At 37.9% G+C, this 20,000-nt stretch overlaps 1 protein-coding gene across 5 annotated transcripts in view; it reads left to right on the top strand.

Annotated features, from left to right (window-relative positions):
* Zfhx4 (zinc finger homeobox 4) overlaps positions 1 to 20,000 on the top strand; it is a 194,477-nt gene that overhangs the window by 25,274 nt on the left and 149,203 nt on the right. For 4 of the 5 annotated variants that reach the window (XM_055603210.1, XM_055603212.1, XM_055603209.1 and 1 more), the window contains one exon: positions 709 to 1,211. In XM_055603210.1, coding sequence (XP_055459185.1) covers positions 709 to 1,211 — 503 coding nt within the window. The remainder of the gene's footprint in view (positions 1 to 708; positions 1,212 to 20,000) is intronic. The other variant, XM_055603213.1, reaches the window with a different exon arrangement.

Below are 20,000 nucleotides of genomic sequence, written 5' to 3'. Positions count from 1 at the left end.
TGGGCGAACTGTCCCTGTGCTTCAAAGCTAAATTACCTTGATGGAGTAAGGAGTTACGAGGTCAGCGACAAGATATAAGGAGTTAGCAAATTTGTCCACATTTCATAGGTCCGTTAAACATGCTAATTTATATACCTTGTTTACCATCATTAGCCATGCATTTGGCGAAATTTGCACGTTTAGCTTGGATGATTATTCCCCAAGATATCAAACTTACGCTATCATAATTTTAATTAAGCATTTCTGAAAAATATTTTAATGGCCATGATTGCTCATAATTAATCCTACAATAATATCTTAGCCAGGTATTTGGAAGTCCATGATATGCAACCGGTGCAGAATTAGTGAAATTCCATCAAGCTTTAAGACAAATTGGGAAGTAACAATTAGCGTTTATGTAAGCCTGTCTAGGCTCTTAAATCACAAACATGTGACTATTTTGTTATGGTATTGATCAACTTTCTTGTACTGGAAAATACAAATTTCAGAATGACATCATACCCAGTAGGAGTAATTAAAGCTATCTGATGAGGGAATTTAGAAGTTGAAAGGGATGATTGTAATTGATCCTGATTCAATCCTATTACAGCTTTTTATAGTTTAAGCTCTAGAGAAAGCACATTCCTTGTCAGGACTTTATTTTACATTCTTTCATGTGTGCTGTGTTTTCTAGTCTCTATTTTTCCTTTTAATTTTTTTTCTCTGTAGTAAATAATGAGCTGCCGCCTGAAATCCGGCTTGCCAGTGGTCAGCTAATGGGTGATGACCTGTCCCTCCTTACTGCAGGAGAGCTGTCACCTTATATCAGTGACCCGGCGCTGAAGCTATTCCAGTGTGCTGTTTGCAACAAATTCACCTCTGACAGCCTGGAGGCTCTAAGTGTGCATGTGAACAGCGAGCGCTCTCTCCCTGAAGAGGAATGGAGGGCTGTAATTGGAGATATCTACCAGTGCAAGCTCTGCAACTACAACACGCAGCTCAAAGCCAACTTCCAGCTCCACTGCAAGACTGATAAGCATATGCAGAAGCACCAACTGGTGGCCCACATCAAAGAAGGGGGCAAGAGCAATGAGTGGAGGCTGAAGTGCATTGCCATTGGCAACCCTGTTCACCTGAAGTGCAACGCCTGTGACTACTACACCAACAGTGTGGATAAACTACGTCTGCACACCACCAATCACAGGCATGAGGGGGCCCTGAAACTCTACAAGGTAAGCCGTGCCATCCGTTTTCATTGGCACAGAGTAGACAAGGGCATTAACCATTTCAGAGTGCAGCGCATAGACCTGCAAGGAGAGGGTAGGTGCAAGGATCAAGATGCAGTGATTCTGCTTCCGTGTGTGAAGGCGTCTGAGATGCATACCACTGAAAACGAGGGACTGCTCCTTGTCCTTTTTCTTCGTCTCTCAGGGGCATAGATTGCTTCACTGGCTTCCTACAACAAAAGAACTTTTTTTTTTTTTTCTGGATATTGTCCTTAGGAAAATAGTACTTTAAAGTTATATTTTATTTATTGTTTTGGCTGGTTTTCTTTTTTCAAAACAAAAACATAATAGGACCGTGTGTTAATGGTTGCAGGAAGCAGAGCACACAGACAGGACCTACAATGTAAATGTATAATTTGTTTGGTGATAAACAAGAATGACCCAAACAGGTTGTTTGTGTATGTGCACTCTCGGTGACATAGAATTACAGTCTTCTTTCTCATCAGTTGGCATTCTCCTCAAGAAAACTCTGTTGTCCTTTTGCATGATTGTTTTTGCTACTAGTGATATTTACTCTCATCCCAAAAGGGTGTGGCATACATAAATAGGCTCTTAAGATGACAAGTGCACTTTTATCTTTACTGAGAAAAACTATGCAGATGTTATTCATACGTGAAAGTGATGAACAGCATGTATTGCACAAATCGTCTTGATGTTTTCTGAACCCTAATGGGTGATAAATTTATTTTCTGTAGTTAGTTCTCAGGGTTGTCTTGATGGTCTTGGTTCCTGTACAAGTGTAGCACATTTATTTCTGTGATGAATAACTTGGTTACTTATTAAAAAACTTCTTTTGTCTGGAGGATATTAAAATTCAGAAAATATTGCAAACCATTAGTCATTGTAACAAGCTCTAAATATGATTACAAAATCCATTTTGCAAGTGTTATCTATTGATTTATACTAGAAATCAGTGATAACTATACTATCAGGAATCAACCAACAATTACAATACCTGTACCTTTTCTAATCCTACCTGAAATTGCAAACACAAGAGCAAGAGCAGATGTGCCCATCTGTGTTAGGCTCAGGAAATATTTATTTGGATTGGTCAGGTGGCTGTGTACTTGGGTTACTCCTGTTTAAATTTCAGATAGATGGACTATGCACAAAAAAACTACAGCCTTGGTGTGAGAATTTGTAACATTGTTCCTGCAATATTGGCACTGTGTGAGTCGATAATGAAAGCATTATGTTTGGGCTGCTCTGTTTGTGGCAATGCAGGTCCTCGTGTAAGATGGAACACTTCTACCTCAGTGTTATTGAAAATATAATATAAAGGATTAATTGTATTATAATTCATGGATTTTGCAGCAACAGTTGACAACTGTTCAATTGCCTACTTTTTTTTTCTGTTGATACCTGACCTATTAAAAGTTTTAGAATACCTAGGAGGAAAAGAACAAACATTAAATTTGTATAAATAATAGATTTAGATCCTGGGAGCTATATAGAATATTCATGAACTATGTTTATATTCATGCAGTTCTCCTAACACTTTAAATTAACATGTTGTGCATAAGAGATATAAATGTACAGATTTTTCTATTTTATTACTCTCAGGTGGGAACCTAGTGAAAGGGAGAGTGCTATTGTTTATTTTCTTAGAGAAGGTTATTTAATCAAACTGTCTGATAATTCTTTTCTCTGTGTGTGTGCATGTGTAAGTTCATGCAATTCTTTCCGTAAGCTTGAGTTGGCCACCTTACTCCTGCAAAGCCATTTAGAAAGTTCCAGGGTTTGTCTTGAAGTTCCCTTGGAGGTATAGTTGGACAATGACTTTGAATCAATAAAGATCTATTATGATAAATTCCTGATTTTAAAGAAGTCTGTAATGCCAAGAGCACATTAGTTCCCATAGGCAGAAGAGGCGTACTTATCTTAAAGACTCTATAAAGCATATAAATTACCCCTTTTGGTTCTGTATCCCTTAATTAGCCACGCATACCCGATACAGTGCTTAAACATAGTCAGCAGACAAAAAAGTTGTCTTGAAAAAGTTATATTAAATTCAAAGTACACCTAAAATATTTGAGTACTGAAACCTGTTACCTGACAATTATTTTTTGCATAGTTCTAGAAATAGTCAGAAAATCTAATCCTGAGTGGTTGTATGTCAAACATGGTATTTTCAAAATGAAGTAAGAAACTATGATTCAGACATAGACCATTTCAAGCACAGTGATGAAGAGATTAGCTTGCCTGGCTCGTCTCAGCAAAATAAAATTGGTTCATAAGTAACATTAATTGCTTTTAAATGAGAACCTAACAAATTGGCTTGAGCCTGGGGGGAAAAGAAAAACATGGTTTATAATATGGCTTAAATATTAAAATTAGACGTAAAATAGTTTCACAGTTAATGGCTAGACAATAAGCTTCTCTATAAAATTTATTTTCTTTAAGAGTTTTATTTGCACCATTTCGCATTGTGAATTATTTAGATATTAGAGGAAAGTGGCCAGTTACAGTTGTAAGACAGATACAGACCTGCAAGACAACAGCTTTAGTCATTATTGACAACAGATCGATTCATAACACTCTAAACGTGGTGATATGTCAGTTCAATTTGAATAAAACGCTCTACTCATTGAATTGTCAAGCTGAAGAAGCGTCACCTAAATGAACCATATGCCTTTATTGCATCTAAGGGGTTAAAAGTTAAAGGTTAAGGGTTAGAATGAAAGCATCATCTGCTGAGCTGCTTAACTTTAAACTGATCAGTTTAATGAAAATCTGTTTTACAGATGTTGCTTTAATGTATTTGGCAGGATTTAGGCAGATTTAACTTTAGATGCGAGGTAGTAAAAAATATTTCTTTATTTGACCAGAACAACACCTCTCCCTTTATGTTTAAGGTAGATGGCTTGTGGCATCTACAGTATTTTGGCAAAGAACCCAGAGTCAGAATGTGTTGATGATCTTTCCATATGGGCAAAAATGAATAAATAAATAAATAAATAAATAAACAAACACTGTTATGTCTATTGCTAATGATGACTAGAAAAAAATACCATTATGTCTATTTCTAAAGATGACTGGAAAAAAAAAAAAGCCGTGTTCATTTTTGGCAATTTTACTTTTCTTATATATATATTTAAAAGCAACTCTGTTATTGCTTTTAAAATCTTCCTTTTTTTTAAGTGAAGTTCTCTAAAGTTGTAATATAATCTTATCTTGACATATTTTTCCTCCAGAACCTTTAATGATGAAAAAATTGGTCAAGAAAAATGAAATAGAAAGGAAAAATTTTACATTATCTTTAATCTTCCCCTTTAATGTCTCGATGCACATTTAAAGTGAGGCTAATAAATTCTAAGTGTGCAGACAGTTAAAATTGGTCTTGCAAGTTAATAACCATATGCATGCATATGTAAATACATAAGAGTGGCTTTAAGATAGTCAGTTTACTAGGCTACATTATTATTTTTTTTTTAAATTTCACGCTTTTATATTCGCTTAAAAGTTTTAGTGAGTTGGTTTTCACATACTGGGTCCTTAGTAAACGTTTGTATGATGTAATGAGCTAATGAGTCACCTGAAAAGTTTATTGAAGGGCCTCAATATTGAAGGGCCTTTACTTTCTCTCAGCCTTCATTTTAGAAATGCATTGTAATTTGCTCTGCTTCTTAAATGAGCCCTGGCATTTTCTGACGAGTCCAGTGGAAAGTTGTAATGACAACCACTTAGTCTTAGACATGAAAGTTAGAACAATCAAGGAAGGCTTGGGCAATATTCCAGGCTCCACTGGAGTATATTCTTGGCTCTGAGACACTGGCTTTTCTGGCTAGCCTACGGACATAGGTATTGCCCTGTGTGGAACACGCCCATACTTAGCTGTTGGTGCACTCAGATGGCCCTCCTCCTGCTGTGTGAACATAGGAGCATTCACAGCTTTTCTGGTCCAAAGTCAAAGGCTTTACTACATAATCTGTTTTCCGCTCTGACTCTGCTAGGAGTGAGGCAAAGAAGCCGGAGTTTCTCAATGCTGTTTTTTTGGTGGATGTCACAAAGGCTAAATGTGTTGATGTGCTAGCCTGTCTCCATAATGAGCAATAACACACCCATGAGGCTGAGTCCTAGGTACTTACAGTGTAACATTGACCCAAGAAACACTTTTCAGATTCTCTCATTATTTATGATATAGATTAAAGAAAGGATTCAGGTTAAGAAGTAAAACTCAAGGTGAGGAGAGGGGGGCTATAGAAGACACAGTGAGAGCAGTGTGTGCCAAGCAAACCAACCAACCACAGAATGATTGGCATTGGCTATCCCTTTGCTGTTTTACTAGTAGAAAATACTGAATTGTTTGCAATTATCTGTAAACCACAGGTATTTTCGTTACCATCTGCCCAAGTCCAACTTTGCAATTTAAAATCAAATATACCAGCTATGAGGCATCATGTTGTCCTTGTGTGATGGCAAAAGTGCTTAGGAGATTGTGGAGTACTCGTTTCCATAAAGGTCATTGTGTAAAAGGAAATTGCAATATGGGGATGCTCTGGGAAACCTAAGCAGGTTTTTCTTAATCTTATTCTAGACATTTGTTTAGATGAAGAAGCTGTTTCCAGAGATAAACAAAAGTTATTCTTTTTGCTGACTAGACATTAACCTGAACATGGAAATATTTTTGCACTTTTTATATTAGTTTCATGTTAATGTTCATTTCAAGGGTGAAAAGCAGTGTGAAATTTAATTCTGGTTGTAGGATTTTTTTTGTAAATAAACACAATTCAAATTATTATTCCATTGTATTCTCATATTAAAACACAGGGAGAGATTGAAAAAGTAATTTCTGCAGTGGAACAATCCATGCTTGTGTAATACTTAGAAGTAATAAATACACAGATCAAATAAAAAGGAACTGGATAGCTAATAGCAACTAATAAATCATGGGTGTTTTCAGATCACACTGTAATTGGTTGGCCCTCCTGACTACACAGCCTTCTGATTCTAAGCATGGCATTGCCTGATCCATAGCCATGTGCAAAGCAGACACTTTAGCATAAATGTGGATTTCTGTCACCATAGTCATGTGTAAGTACTAAGGAACATAGTGAGCTGAGGAGGTTTTTTTACCTGCAAAGTGAGAAAACTAACCCCAAGATTATTAAATGTAAACAGATAGACACATATTAAAGCCAAGAGAAGATAAATTTTAGCCCAACTTATATCGGTGACAGGGTAAATAGAATAACGATGTGAAATTCTTACCAAACCAGGGCAGACTTTTGAAAAAGAAAAAAATTGTGGCATTGGATCCCTCTAGTCTTTAATATTTATGTCTTTTCTTAACCTGTGCCTCTGTCTCACCCTGCGTTATGAAGCCTCTCTGCTTCCCACCTAGGCCTTCTGCTCTTGAGAGTACTCCTTGTGGCCAGACTAACTCTCTAAACAATTCTACGTAAACATTCTTTTAATTACGGGAAACAGGGAAGCTTCTGCAGCTGTAAATGACATTCTAGTCCTTTTCAGGATGAACTGTTGTTAGTGTACTTGCTTACTCCCGAAAATTTTCTGTTACAGTGGGTAGAGATGCGTTAGGGCTGAGGGGACCAGTTGAGAATCAGAGCTACTCAGAGCAGTTCCCCTTTCTAGAGTTTCCTTCACTTACTGCTTCTGCCTATATCCAACACACACACATACAACCGCTGCCTCCATTCAAACACACCTCAGGAAACTAGTAAACAGCTTGGCACCCCTGCTCCTGTCCCAGGAACAGGTCAACTGTGTTTTGTGATTCACATATTTCTATATCTTGTTCTCATTTCACTTAACTTGAAATGTTGGCACATTTTACCCAAAAGTATCAAATGGCTTATTTGTGACCTGTCCTGAGGTCACCTAGGAAAAAGAACGAAGTGTCAGCACATAATTCTGAACTCTTGTGCAGTTTTCCTCAGCTGAATCTGTCCCTTTCCCATGGAGCTGCAAAGCAGTTGTTGAAGTTCTCAAAGGGCTGGCACACAGCAGTGCAACCACAGTCATATGTTAGGCAGGCCTCATATTGCTGAAAGGGTCTTGGCCTGGGGTGGAGTGAGGAGGAGCTGGCATGTGCATAATGACCACAGTTCTGCTTCCAGAACATCTGGCCTTCCCAAGCCCTACTGCAGATGCTGCGGCAAGCTTGCTTTGAGTCGAAGCCCACGCTAAATTAAGGTGGAGTTCACACAGACATGCAGATGTATTAATTATTCACACAACCCAAGCATTAAAGGTGATTTCCCTTCACACTGTCAGTAGCTTTTTGGAAGACCGTAAGAGGATGTGATGTGTTAAAAGTGTGAACTAGGACCACGAGGTATAACAACCATTCACCATCAGGAAATGTTTTCACGGACTCTGCAGTCTAGATGTACTGACTGATGCTGGTCCAGAGTCACAGCTTTATTTACAGAATACCTAGATGATACGTTGCTTCTCTCCAATGAGCAGAGAAGCAGTTATTGAGCACTTACCCTGTTATCAGGCTTTGAATATCAGAGCATGATGAATGTGTCCATTAATGCGGTGGAATAATAAACCAAACTCCTAAGGGCTGTGCGGAAGCAGACTTTTCTGAGATTTCATTTTCAAAAACTACTCTTCACAACTGCTTGTTAAATTTGGACTTAGGGGCATTCATCAAAATTACGAGTTAAATCTGGTCAGGCAAAGTTTGCCTGCTGTTGTCAACGATGCTTTTACTAAGTCTGAATGTGCCACAAAATTTGAATTGTCCATAAGTACAGTATAATCACATTTGTATGAATTGGTATACTGTACTCTATTCCACAGCAAAAATTAATTGATAAATTTAAGATGATAATTATGTTTAAAAGTTTAGTGCAAGAAAGAGCTTACATTGGTTGACACATGTGGATCCTGGAAAACCTAATTAAATACAGTTTACAGTGCAGTCAATGAGAATTCCACCTCAAGGAACATCATCATGTTGACTTGTTATAGTTATTACCACAGATAAGAATTAGTTATGCACAGCGATATTTTGTTTTATTTGGTTATATAGTATTTAATTAATAATTTGATGTCTTGTGAGGTGTGGTACACAGCATACTTTTAGTGCCAGAACTTGGGATACTGAGAAAGGAAGGTTGTGAGCTCAATCAAGGCTCACAGTGAGATCCCACTGTAGGAAAGGAGATGAAAGAAAACAAATTCTGTTTATTTTTTCTACCTATTAGGAAAGGTACTTTTATAGCATGTATAATATATTTTATATAATCTGTATATAAAATATGCAGAATCAATTCATGTAAAGCCTTTTTATCAATGGAAGTATTTGATAGCAAAAAACCATAAACTCACCTTTCATCTTGGTAAAGGAGTGAGTTGGAGTTACATTTGTCCTTCAGGAAAATTGTGTGTGTGTGTGTTTGTAGGTGTGCGTGTGGTGTGTGTGGGATCGTATCTGTGTTGTGTGTGATACACGTTAGTGCGGACGTGCACATGGCACGTGGGTAGGGACCTCTACACTAACACATCCACACATGTATTGATAGAGGCCAGAGGTACACATCAGGTGTCTGACCTTGCTGCTCTCCACCTTTATTTATTGAAGTAGGGTCTTTCACTGAACCTGAAGCCCATAGATTCCACTGGGCTGTCTGGTAAATGAGCTTCATGCGTTTTCCTGTCTCTGCCCTCACCCTTCTCTAGTGCTGGGGTGACAGCAGGCAGCACCGTGCAAGGCTCTTTCTGTGGATATGGCCAATCTAAACTCAGATCCTCATGCTTGAGCAGCGGTCATTTCAGAGACTGGGCTGTCTTTTCAGGCTCCCTCAAGCAACTTTGAGGAGTCATACAGAGGAAGTTTAGGGTTAATGGAATATACACCCAGATATTTTGATGATGAAAGTAATGGAAAGCAGGATTGTGAGCGGGAAGGCAGACTGAACTGCCAGGTAATACCAGTTTTGGAGAAAACCTTTTAAAGCGTTGTAATAGTAATTATTTTTCATTTGTAACTATGTATTCTGTTGTAAAAGATCTTCTTTTTTTTTTCTTCTGCAGTTGGCACTTCGCTGTCTTTATGTGATTGATGGTATGCTAGAGAGCCTCTTTCCGAAAATACTCCTTCTTATGAGGCCAGATGGTGTATAGACAGTGAACCCATGTTGAGAATGTATTGTTCTAATTTTTGCCTTTTACGATTGCACTACTGTGTGAGGGGAGAACACGTACTGACCCAAATTATAAATTAACCATTATGTTTACATTGCCTCACCACTTTTCCAAAGACGTATGCACAGTAACGTAGGTATATTTCAGATATGAGGAAACCAAGATTTAGGAGTTTTTCAGGTCCTCGCAGAAAGTAAGGGTCGGGTCCTAAGTTGTGAAACTGGGTCTTCCAGGCTAGGCCCGGCATACTTGTAGAGATCTGTCAATAAGAAAAGCAGGCTGCAACCTGATAAACTTAGCCACTTTGTCTTCAGCGTCCTCATGCTTGGAAGCATCTTCACATCTCTGAGACAGCAGCTTTTCTAAAAGAGTCTATATACATAAATGCCGTGTGTTGAAATGACACTCTTACACTGGTGATCTATTTGCTGGAAGGGGACACTGATAGTGAAGTGGTCAGCTGAGTATTTTCTGTCAAAATGGAATTCTTTTGCTTTCACCTACTTCCTTGCATTGGCATATTTGGGTATTTGGTGTGTTAAGCAAGACTGACTAATCGATTATTTATCACTTTTTGTGCTGGTGCTTGCAAGTTAAGCCCCTTTCAGAGGCCACATTAATTCATGCAGGTCATCAGAGCACCTCAGAAGTAATGTACTAGTGGTCCCCCACTGCCCTGAGAGAGGAGATAGTGAAATGGACCTCTGCAAGCATTCAGCTGGCTGTGCAAGAACAGCTGGAGCAGTTGCTCATTCAGAGGTTGAGTGAGACTCCTTTTTTTTTTTTTTTTCTAGCATCTTTAAAACTCTTGGGGGAGTCCTGATCACCTGTGACCTGTTGGAATTGCTTAACATAGCCTGCTTTGAATTACTACTTTTGTATTTTTATATTTTATTTCTTATTTTGAACCATAGTATATTTTGGTGAACCAGAACCTCATTTATCATCTTCATCACTTATCATTTATCATTTTTCCATTCTTCCTCTTTCTTCTCTTCTCCTTTTCTTTTAGCTTTAATTCAGCCTCTATTTTTTATTATCTATTTATTTACTTAATTTTGATTCTTTTTATTTAAAGATTCCAGGATTGTACCTCCAATATATATGGATGAACTCCCTTCACTGCTCTTTTCTCTTCACAGTTTTGCCAAATATTTCAATGTGAACTTCAGTCTCAGGCCAGCACTGAGGTCAGCTGCTCATAGAGATGTCTGAGGAAACTTGGACCCGGCTACTTGACCCTGTACGATTGGTTTGCTCACTCACAATAGAGGCTGCTGACCACATTTACTCATGTACTTTTCTTGGAAAGTGAGAATTGTCTGGGTTTTGGGAGGACAGACTTGTTATTGATAAGGACATCTGTAGCTGGAGTGTGTAAAGCAGTTTGGGACATCTTGTTATCTCTGTTGGGTGTAGTTTTCAAAGCTTTTAGATATTTCTCACCGTCTGTTTGGCAAACCTAGGGGTAGCAGCAGCTTACCGAGGACATACGCCCTCAGAGACTAAAATTATGCAGTGTACAAACGTTAGGTACTTGGTAGCAAGCCTTATTGCCATCACATGTGCAGTTTGCAAGTCATCTTTGACAACATGTTTTCAGCGCTAGCCAGACGTTTTCTGCAGAATTGCTACTGGTGTTTTAAAGACAGATTCACAACCTAAATGAGAATTATTCAAACATCAGAGTTTGTCATTTAGAATTTACTGTATTGCAGGATCTATGTTACACAATAATTGAAAAGGCTCAAAACTTTTTTGTTTATATTGTAATTTTAAAAATATTGACTTTTTTATTATTAATTACACTTTATTCATTTTGTATTCCCCCATAAGCCCCCCCTCCTCCCCTCCCGGTCCCACCCTTCCCCCCCTTTCTGCATGCATGCCCCTCCCCAAGTCCACTGATAGGGGAGGTTCTCCTCTCCTTCTTTCTGATCTTAGTCTATCAGTTCTCATCAGAAGTGGCTGCATTTTCAGGGTTCTAGGTTATCTCCACGGATAGTCCTTGGTTGGAGTATGAGTCTCTGGGAAGTTCCCTGTGTTCAAATTATCTTGTTCTGTTGCTCTCCTTGTGGAGTTCCTGTCCTCTCCAGCTCTTACTATTTCCCACTTCTTACATAAAATTCCATTCACTCTGCCCATCAGTTGGCCATCAGGCTCAGCATCTGCTTTGACAGTCTGCACTGCAGAGGCTTTCAAGAAGCCTTTCAATACCTTTTGAGAAATAATTAGCGAAATCAAGTTATGTCGTCATCATCATCATCACCCTTCATTATCATGATCGTACAGTAAGAATCAACTCTAGAGTGGGAAGGGACTCAAGAAAGGAATACTGTCTCATTACTGAAGTCTTGTTTGTTTGCTTAAATTTTTGTTATAAAAATTAAATAACTAAGACAGAAATTATTTGTTAATGTGGAAGCATCAAATTTCTCAATAATGAATATTCCTTAAGAATATCATTCCAGTCTAAAAAACAAATTATTTAAAAATAGATGCAAGGGTGTTATGACTGAATCTGGTGTCCCATATTCAGAACACTTGGTCCCTAGCTGATGACAGCTTGTTAAGAGAGATAAGAAGGTGATGTCTAGCTGAATGAGGTGGGGGAATGCATGATTCTTGACCACTTCCTACTACTCTCCCTGCTTCCTGGGCCACCTTCGCATGATTTCAGCCACCCCATTTTGCCCTTCTCACCCTTCATGGACTTGGACTCCTTCCAGCTCTCTGAGCTAAAATAAGTCTTTCCTCCCTCAAACTGTTTTTGTCAAAAACATTTTGGTTGTAACAATACAAAATTGACTAATACGAAAGGAAATTCATAAATGATCTTTCCTCAGAGTAATTCAGTCTTTGATCTTCTTAATTTCTTAAGTATTGGGAAATTTAAAATTGTATTGCTGAAGACCAATTTCGATTTAAAACATTATTTGTTTTTAATATATAGCTAGACGTACTTCAACCTTTTACTCATACATCAGCAAGGACTTAATTTTCCAGCTGTCCAAGTTTCCCTGTATTTATTTAGATTTGTGATTGATTCATAATAGATTAGCAGGTATCATGGTTTCCTGCAAACACATGCCACATGGACTGGCACTGTGTTTCTTCCCTTTTGGACTATGGCCATTTATGATAGCAACTTGATAATCTTAAAACAATGGATACAGAAACAGCTCATGTTAATCAAATACACACAGACACACAGATACACTTTTCCCAAAAAGATAAATTTAATCTTTCAGTGAATGAAGAAAAAAAATGTGAATGTATTTAAGGTAAGGCCACATGTTTAAGGTGTTAACAAAATGAAAATAAGGTAAAATTAAGATGAAAATTATGCTTTAGTTGGTATTTTCAGTATGTGTCTATGAAGCCCTTCTTATTAGTACAGTACTCAAATAATGGAGCAAATTTTGCATATGTGTGTGGGGAGAAAAAGAGAGGCAGGCAGGGAGGGAAGGAGAGAGAGAGAAAGAGGAGACTTCTATATATGAAAATGTATGATGAAGATCATAAGTTAATCAGTAATACTCCTTATTTTGCTTTAAAGTAGATTGCATGAATTTCTTCCTGTACAGTGTGTTTTTGGTCCTTAGAGATAATAAACCTTTGATGACATTGTGCAAGAGTCAGAAGCAAGAACTAAACAGTTCTGAATGTACACATGACTAATCAAAGGTTCTGGGAACAGGATATGATTTGGTGAAAGTGATAGGTTCTCCAAAAAGTGAATCGCTTCTCTAATAGCACATGGAGCCTTTCTGTCATAAACAAGGCAGATCTGACCCCAGCTTGGGAGAAGGTTGCTTTTCACAAAGGCTTTTGCACTGCGGCTCTTAAATTTTTCTTTTTCATTTTTTTCTTTAAAAGTAAAATATTCCTCAAATTCACATTTACCTAGTTAGTACTCTGTTCTTTCTATGGTCTAAAAATAACAGTAGATACCACTAGATACCCAGCGGTATTGGTACACAGGCACTCCGGCATCCAAATATCTTTTAATTTTTTTTAATTTTAGTTATTATTATTTATTATAACTTATTCACCTTGTATCCCAGCTGAAGCCCCCTCCTTCATCTCCTCCCAATCCCACCCCTCCCTCTTCTCCCCTTTGCTCTTCCCCTAGTCCACTGATAGGGAAGGACCTCCTCCCCTTCTATCTGACCCAAGCTTATCAGGTCTCATCAGGACTGGGTGCATTGTCTTCCTTTGTGGCCTGGCAAGGCTGCACGCCCCCCAGAGGGAGGTGATCAGAGAGCCTGCCACTGAGTTCATGCCAGAGACAGCCCCTGCTCCCCTTACTAGGGACCCGACTTGGAGACTGATTATATGGGCTACATCTGTGTAGGGGTACTAGGTCCGCCCCATATAGTGTTCTTGCTTGGGGTAAAGATCATCTTGAGTGAGGTAACCCAGAAGCAGAAAGACACACATGGTATATACTCACTCATAAGTGGTTATTAGACATATAACATAGGATAAACATACTAAAATCTATGCTCCTAAAGAAGCTAAACAACAAGGAAGACCCTAGGGAAGATGCTCAATCCTCATTCAGAAGGGCAAACATGATAGACATTGGAAGCAGGAGAAGACAGGGAACAGGACAGGAGCCTACCACAGACAGCCTCTGAAAGACTCTACTGAGGTATTGAAGCAGAGGCCGAGACTTATAGCCAAACTTTGGGAAGATGCATGGAATTTCATGAAAGAATGGGAGATAGAAAGACCTGAAGGGGATAGGAGCTCTACAAAGAGACCAACAGAGCCAAACAACATCTTAAATTGATCACTCTTAGATAATAATCAAAGAAGGCAGGAATTTCATTGCTTAATTTAAGCATCCAATTATTGAGGAAATGGTGACAAATGACCAATGAAAGTTGTTATAAGTTAGAGTAGAAAGAAACATTATTTATGTGTCACAAATTTTAGAATGTTTAGCTTCAGAAGAACATTGAGCCTTGCCTCTGCTTTACACTCCCTGATGGCTTTTAAAAAAATTATTTATAATTATTTGTAAGGACTTGATTGAGATACAAATCATACTTCATGCATTTCAATTATTTAAAATGCAGTTGAACAGTATTTAAAATAGTCACAGAATTATGTAGCCATCATCATAATTGACTTTGGAATATTTTCCTTAGCTGAAATTGAAACCTTGTACTAATTTAGTTGCCCACAACCATCCTAAATTCTCACTCTCATGGCCCTGGGCAATAGCTAATTGCGTTCTGTCTCTATAGATTTGCTAATTCTGGCCAGTGATATAGATGCGTCCACAGTGTATGAGGTTCTTTGTGGACTTTGTTCACTTAGCTTGTCTTCAAAATTCATCAGTGCTTTCACATATTTTAACACTGCATTCCTTTATTACATTTATGTTGTTTGTGCATAGTGTCTTTTATTTATATTACATCAGATAGACAGTTGGTTGTTTTAATTTTATGTCTATTATGTATAATTACGCTGTGAACATTTGTATATAAGGTATATTTTTATTTCTCTGAGTTAGGTACTCTGTAGTGGGATTTCAGGAAGAGCAATTACTAAAATCAACTAAATTTTTTTTTAAATTGCTGTCAGTGTTTTCTTATTTTATGTGTGGTCAATGAACGACCAGTTGTCTTTTTAAAAATATGTCAAAGACTTGCGTAGCATGTAAAAGGCCCTGAGTTAGATCACTAGAAACACACACACATCCCCCCCTCCCCCCCTCATGGACATAGACAGTAAAACCACTCACATTTTTCTCATTATCCCAGTGGCATTTTTCACGTTTTGTTCCCTTTTTGCCAACCGGTTTAATGAGGAAATTTAATAATAGTATTTATTAAGCATGTATTCAGTGATGACTGAATTCAGTTCTTTATGTTTCTCTTTTAAAAAGACTTTAAAACTAAATTTCCAATCACATTTATATATGTGTGTCTCTGTGTTGAATATGTAAATATGAATGCAGGTGCCTGTAGAGACCAGAATAGGGTGTCAGAGTCCCTGGAGCCAGAGTAACAGGTAGTTGTAAACTACCCAAGGTGGGTGCTGAGAAAGAGACTCCAGTTCTCTGAGCTATTTCTCTATTTCTACTCATTGATCATCACAACTTCTGTTCTACATAGGTACAATTGTTAGAAAAGTTTGAAGATGAAATAAATATAAATGAAAATGTATTTAATTATCCATGCTCATATAGCTGATAATACTGATGATTAAGTTCGATTTGAATTCAGTCTGGCTCCAGACCCAACATCATTAATCAGGACAATTTGTCACAGTAAAGACACTGCACAGAGACTGCACCTGGCCCAGAGATGTCTGTTTATGTCAAAAAAAGAATGGAAGTATGGGTGTGACTGTCATAGATGCTCATGGTAGGATGTAGACTTTGAAAAGAAGAAACGTAATAATAAGATGGATGGAGATTTAGAGATGGCAAGTTAGCAAAACTTTTCATAGCCGAATATGAACTTCAGCTTTCAGATATCTGACTGATAATTATTTCATTCATAGTATATTCTTTCCACTGTCTGAAAATTAACCATTTATTTTCATCATACTATTTTTTGAAAAATACCTACCAATTGAATTTCATGTGAGACTGAATATTGACATTTTTAAGATAGCTTATATATATTTAAAATATATTTTTGTTAAATTAATACTTCAATAATACACGGACATTTATTAATCACGTTGGTGAAGAAACAACCCCTGGGCTGGGTCCCATAAACAAATGAAACAGTCATGGAGGGAATATGATGGACTTTCTGTCCTCAATAAACTCACCAGTTTTTTGAAGGAACCACATACATCTTCTCTATATTTTTGTTTCCCTGTGTTATCTGAGTTCTTAAGCTCCCTGAGTTCCACTTTGAAGGAATGACTTTGGCAGTTTTTCTATTATGTTTAGCAGGATGTATGCCGTCATGGCATTAGGGAATTTTTATGTAGATTCCCCTTCATATTTCGGAAAATGTTAGAGTCTATCCTTGCAGAAGTTTGAGAAGAAGAGATTGTATGTTTAGACTCCAATGAAGAGACTCATTTAAAAAAATAGCTAACCCAACCAGTAAAAGGAATTAAGGTCTTTGCCCCCTTTGCCTCTACCACACTACCTATGAGGGGCCTACAGTGCATTGTGTTTTTGTTTCCACAGTAGTAAGGATGTCAATGAACAGGTATCTCTCAGAGTATTACTTGCAAAAAGAAGGATTATTTTTCCCTTTTATATGTATGAAAAAATAAATTATTAAAATTGTACAGATTATTTTTATGATAAAAGATTCTCCGAGTTGCTTTGTCAGTTGGAACCAGAAAAACTGAACCATACATAGGCTTATGAGCTCAGCATGTGTGTCATGAAAACTTGATTAAATTAATAAGTTTAGATAAGGTTAGGTATCATTTTTGGTGCCCCCTATTATTAATTAAGGGTGAAGTTTGAATAGAGCATGCCAAGAAATATCTTAGAGAGAAACTATTCACAGCACTCTAGTTTTCTGTGCAACTTCAGCTAAATTTAAAAGATTTTTGTCTCTTTTTCTCAAATCATCAAAGTGATTTTCTCCTCTTTATGTTTTTTTTTTTTTTTTGGTAATTATTTTTGTGCCTTAGTTAGTATATTAGTAATGGAGGAAAAAAACTCACCTAACCTATAAATGAGTTCTACAGATCTTAATTAAGGTACAAAAATAGCTCTGAAAAATGTATTCTATGATGGAAGATTTTTTTACATCAGTGAAATGCTGTGCCTTGTCAGTACATCTTTGCTGCTGGCATAGATTTGGATATTGAAGTTAACTTCTTTCTTATTATTTGCAAGACAGTTTCATTTTTAATGTCTAGAAGTATGCTTCATTATTATTGTACCTAAAGTTTGACCTGAAAAGCCATTCCTACCTTCCTCCATGACTGACCTTGAGATGGACCTTTAGGTATTATTGTACCTAAAGTTTGACCTGAAAAGCCATTCCTACCTTCCTCCATGACTGACCTTTGCTTTGAAGAGGAATGACGCTATATCCAGCAACTTAAAAGGGGTGACGTAAGTCCATGGACAATAACCAAGTTTCTTTTAATGGGCTTCCACGTCAATATCCACTCTTTCTTAGAAGTTTTCCCACAGAAAAGGAACCATGCATGACATTTTCAATGCTAGTTTTCAAGTTTGCCGAGTGAGAATTTGCAAATGAGTAGTTAGGAAGTGAGGCTCACAGCTGAACAACGAACCCCTGAAACTTTTGTGGCCAATGCTGCCTTTGCTTTAGTTTATGGGATATCTCAGCCTCCATTCTAACATCCTATGGTTTTGAGTTACAAATAAGTTTTGATAAGGAGAATTAATTTACTAGTCTTTGAAATCTATATAAACTTAGTCATAGCTGGGTCTTCAGCCTTCGATTTATGTCCAACTTTAACAAATATCTCATCTTAAACTACTAATGTGCATATATACCACTTTACTGTATTTGTTTTTATTTTTTTTAATTGAGGTGTGTATGTAACTTTTCTGTAAATATGAAGACAGGATAAAAAAAAAGTATAGAGAGATGGCTAAACTACCCATCTAAAACACCTTACTTGTCCACTCATTTCATTATTTTTCTTTGAGAGCATATGTTGCCAGGACCCACCAGGTAATAAGGATCTAGCATCAGGCAAGGTCTCCATCTGGCAGAGTTTATGATCTAGTAGGAGAGACTGATAAGCATTAAACCTTATAATCATCCGCTAAGCAAAGAAATACCTACTGACTCTTGGAAGCAAAATAGCATATTGCATTCTGTTGGCTTGGAACGCTTGTCTATGTCATCAGTACCTCATTATTTATGTAAGTTTACTTTTTTAAATCTTGGGGGAAAGCGAAGATTCTGGAATGTTATTAGGGAAGATGATGGTAGAAGTAAGGTGCTTTCTTCCAATACTGGCAATATAAAATTTGTTGTCACTGTTATTGTTAATATTGACATTATTTTGTGTGTGAGCAGGTACATGTGCAGATTAAGGGGCAATGTCAGCTATACTTCCTCAGGGTCCCGGAACTCAACTGTGTAGATTATGCTGAGCAAGGGCACGGATTCTCCTACCTGTGCTCTCCAGAAAAAAGACTTGCATACACACCATGTCCAGCGCTTTGTACATGGAATCCGGGGAATCAAACTCGGTTCCTCATACTTAAGGTGAGCTCTCTAGCGACTGAGCTCTCATCCAAGTCTACACATGAAAATTTTAAAAAGCACTATTGTCAGAGAGCAAACATTTCCAAACTTTCCTGAGATGGTATGTAAAAATGCATTAAAAAATATCTCTTTACCTTCAGACAGCAGATTTGAGGAGAATATAACAGAGTGTGTTAGCTGAGATGTAACTGGCTGCATTTTTTTAAAGTTTACTGGCTCCATGGTCACAATGTCTACCAGTGTGCTCTAGTTAGCTCTAAAGATACAGCTGTCTGCCATTAAAAACAAGGAAAACATGAAATTTGTAGACAAATGGATGGAACTAGAAAAGATCATCCTGAGTGAGGTAACACAGACCCAGAAAGACACACATGGTATGTACTCACTTATAAGCAGATATTAGTTCTATAGTACAGGATAGACATACTACAGTGCACACACCCAAAGAAGATAAGTCTGTTGGGGATCTTGGGTTTCATGTCACCCCACTAGTTAGGGGAGTGGGGGATATCTCTGACATGGACTATGTTGCCTGCTTTTTTATCACTTCCTCATGATGGGACTGCCCTACCAGGCCACAGGGGAGGAAGATGAACTCAGTCCACATGTGAACAGATGAACTGGGGTGTCCAGGTAGGGGGCTCTTCTATTATGTAGAATAGGGGGAGAGGGATTGCAGGAGGGAGGGTTGGGCTGGGAGAAGAGGAGGGAGGGGCCTATGACTGAGATGTAAATTGAATTAATTAATAAAAGGAAAAGATAAAATAAAGATACAGTTGTGGTAGTCAGCTAAATCTAACCTGCTTTGTAGGACTGTGTAGCTTGCCTGTAGATCTAAAGTCTCCAGGAAAAAGGGTGGCCATGTTGGCAATACTAACCTCACTGTCACTGCATTTACTCCTCACTTCTGAAGAAATCCCTTTTCAGGGATGTGGGCTTTGTGAGGGCCTGTTCCATGAGCCATCCTTTTGTATTGTCTCTGTCTTGTGCATCATTTTGCCTCAAAGGACAGGAGTCTGACATGCTTTTCTATCTCAACATCCCACTGCAGTGGGATAAAATGGCAAGTCTACAGAGAAAAAGTTTCTCGCTGTGTGTGGCAGTGCTCATCTTTTAATCCCAGCACTTGGGAGGCAAAGACATGCAAAGCGTTGTGACTTCCAAGCCATATTGGTCTACAGGGAGAGTTCCAAAAATTGCCAGACCATGTAGAGAGACCTTGCCTCAAAATAAAATAATAAAATAAAATAGAAAACTGTACTTATAAAATAGTTCTTTTGGAGCTGTAGCTCTGGTTGAAGGCTTGTCACTTGGGTGAGCTGTTGAGACAAGAAAACGTCTTCTAGGTCCTGAAGTAAGAATACACACACACACAAACACACACACACACACACACACACACACACACACACACACACACACA

The sequence above is a fragment of the Psammomys obesus genome, unplaced genomic scaffold (genome assembly GCF_907164565.1).
Source record: "Psammomys obesus unplaced genomic scaffold, mPsaObe1.curated_primary_1811, whole genome shotgun sequence".
NCBI lineage: Eukaryota > Metazoa > Chordata > Mammalia > Rodentia > Muridae > Psammomys > Psammomys obesus.
Note: the sequence above shows the minus strand (reverse complement) of the source record. Positions and strands in the feature narration are given on the sequence as shown.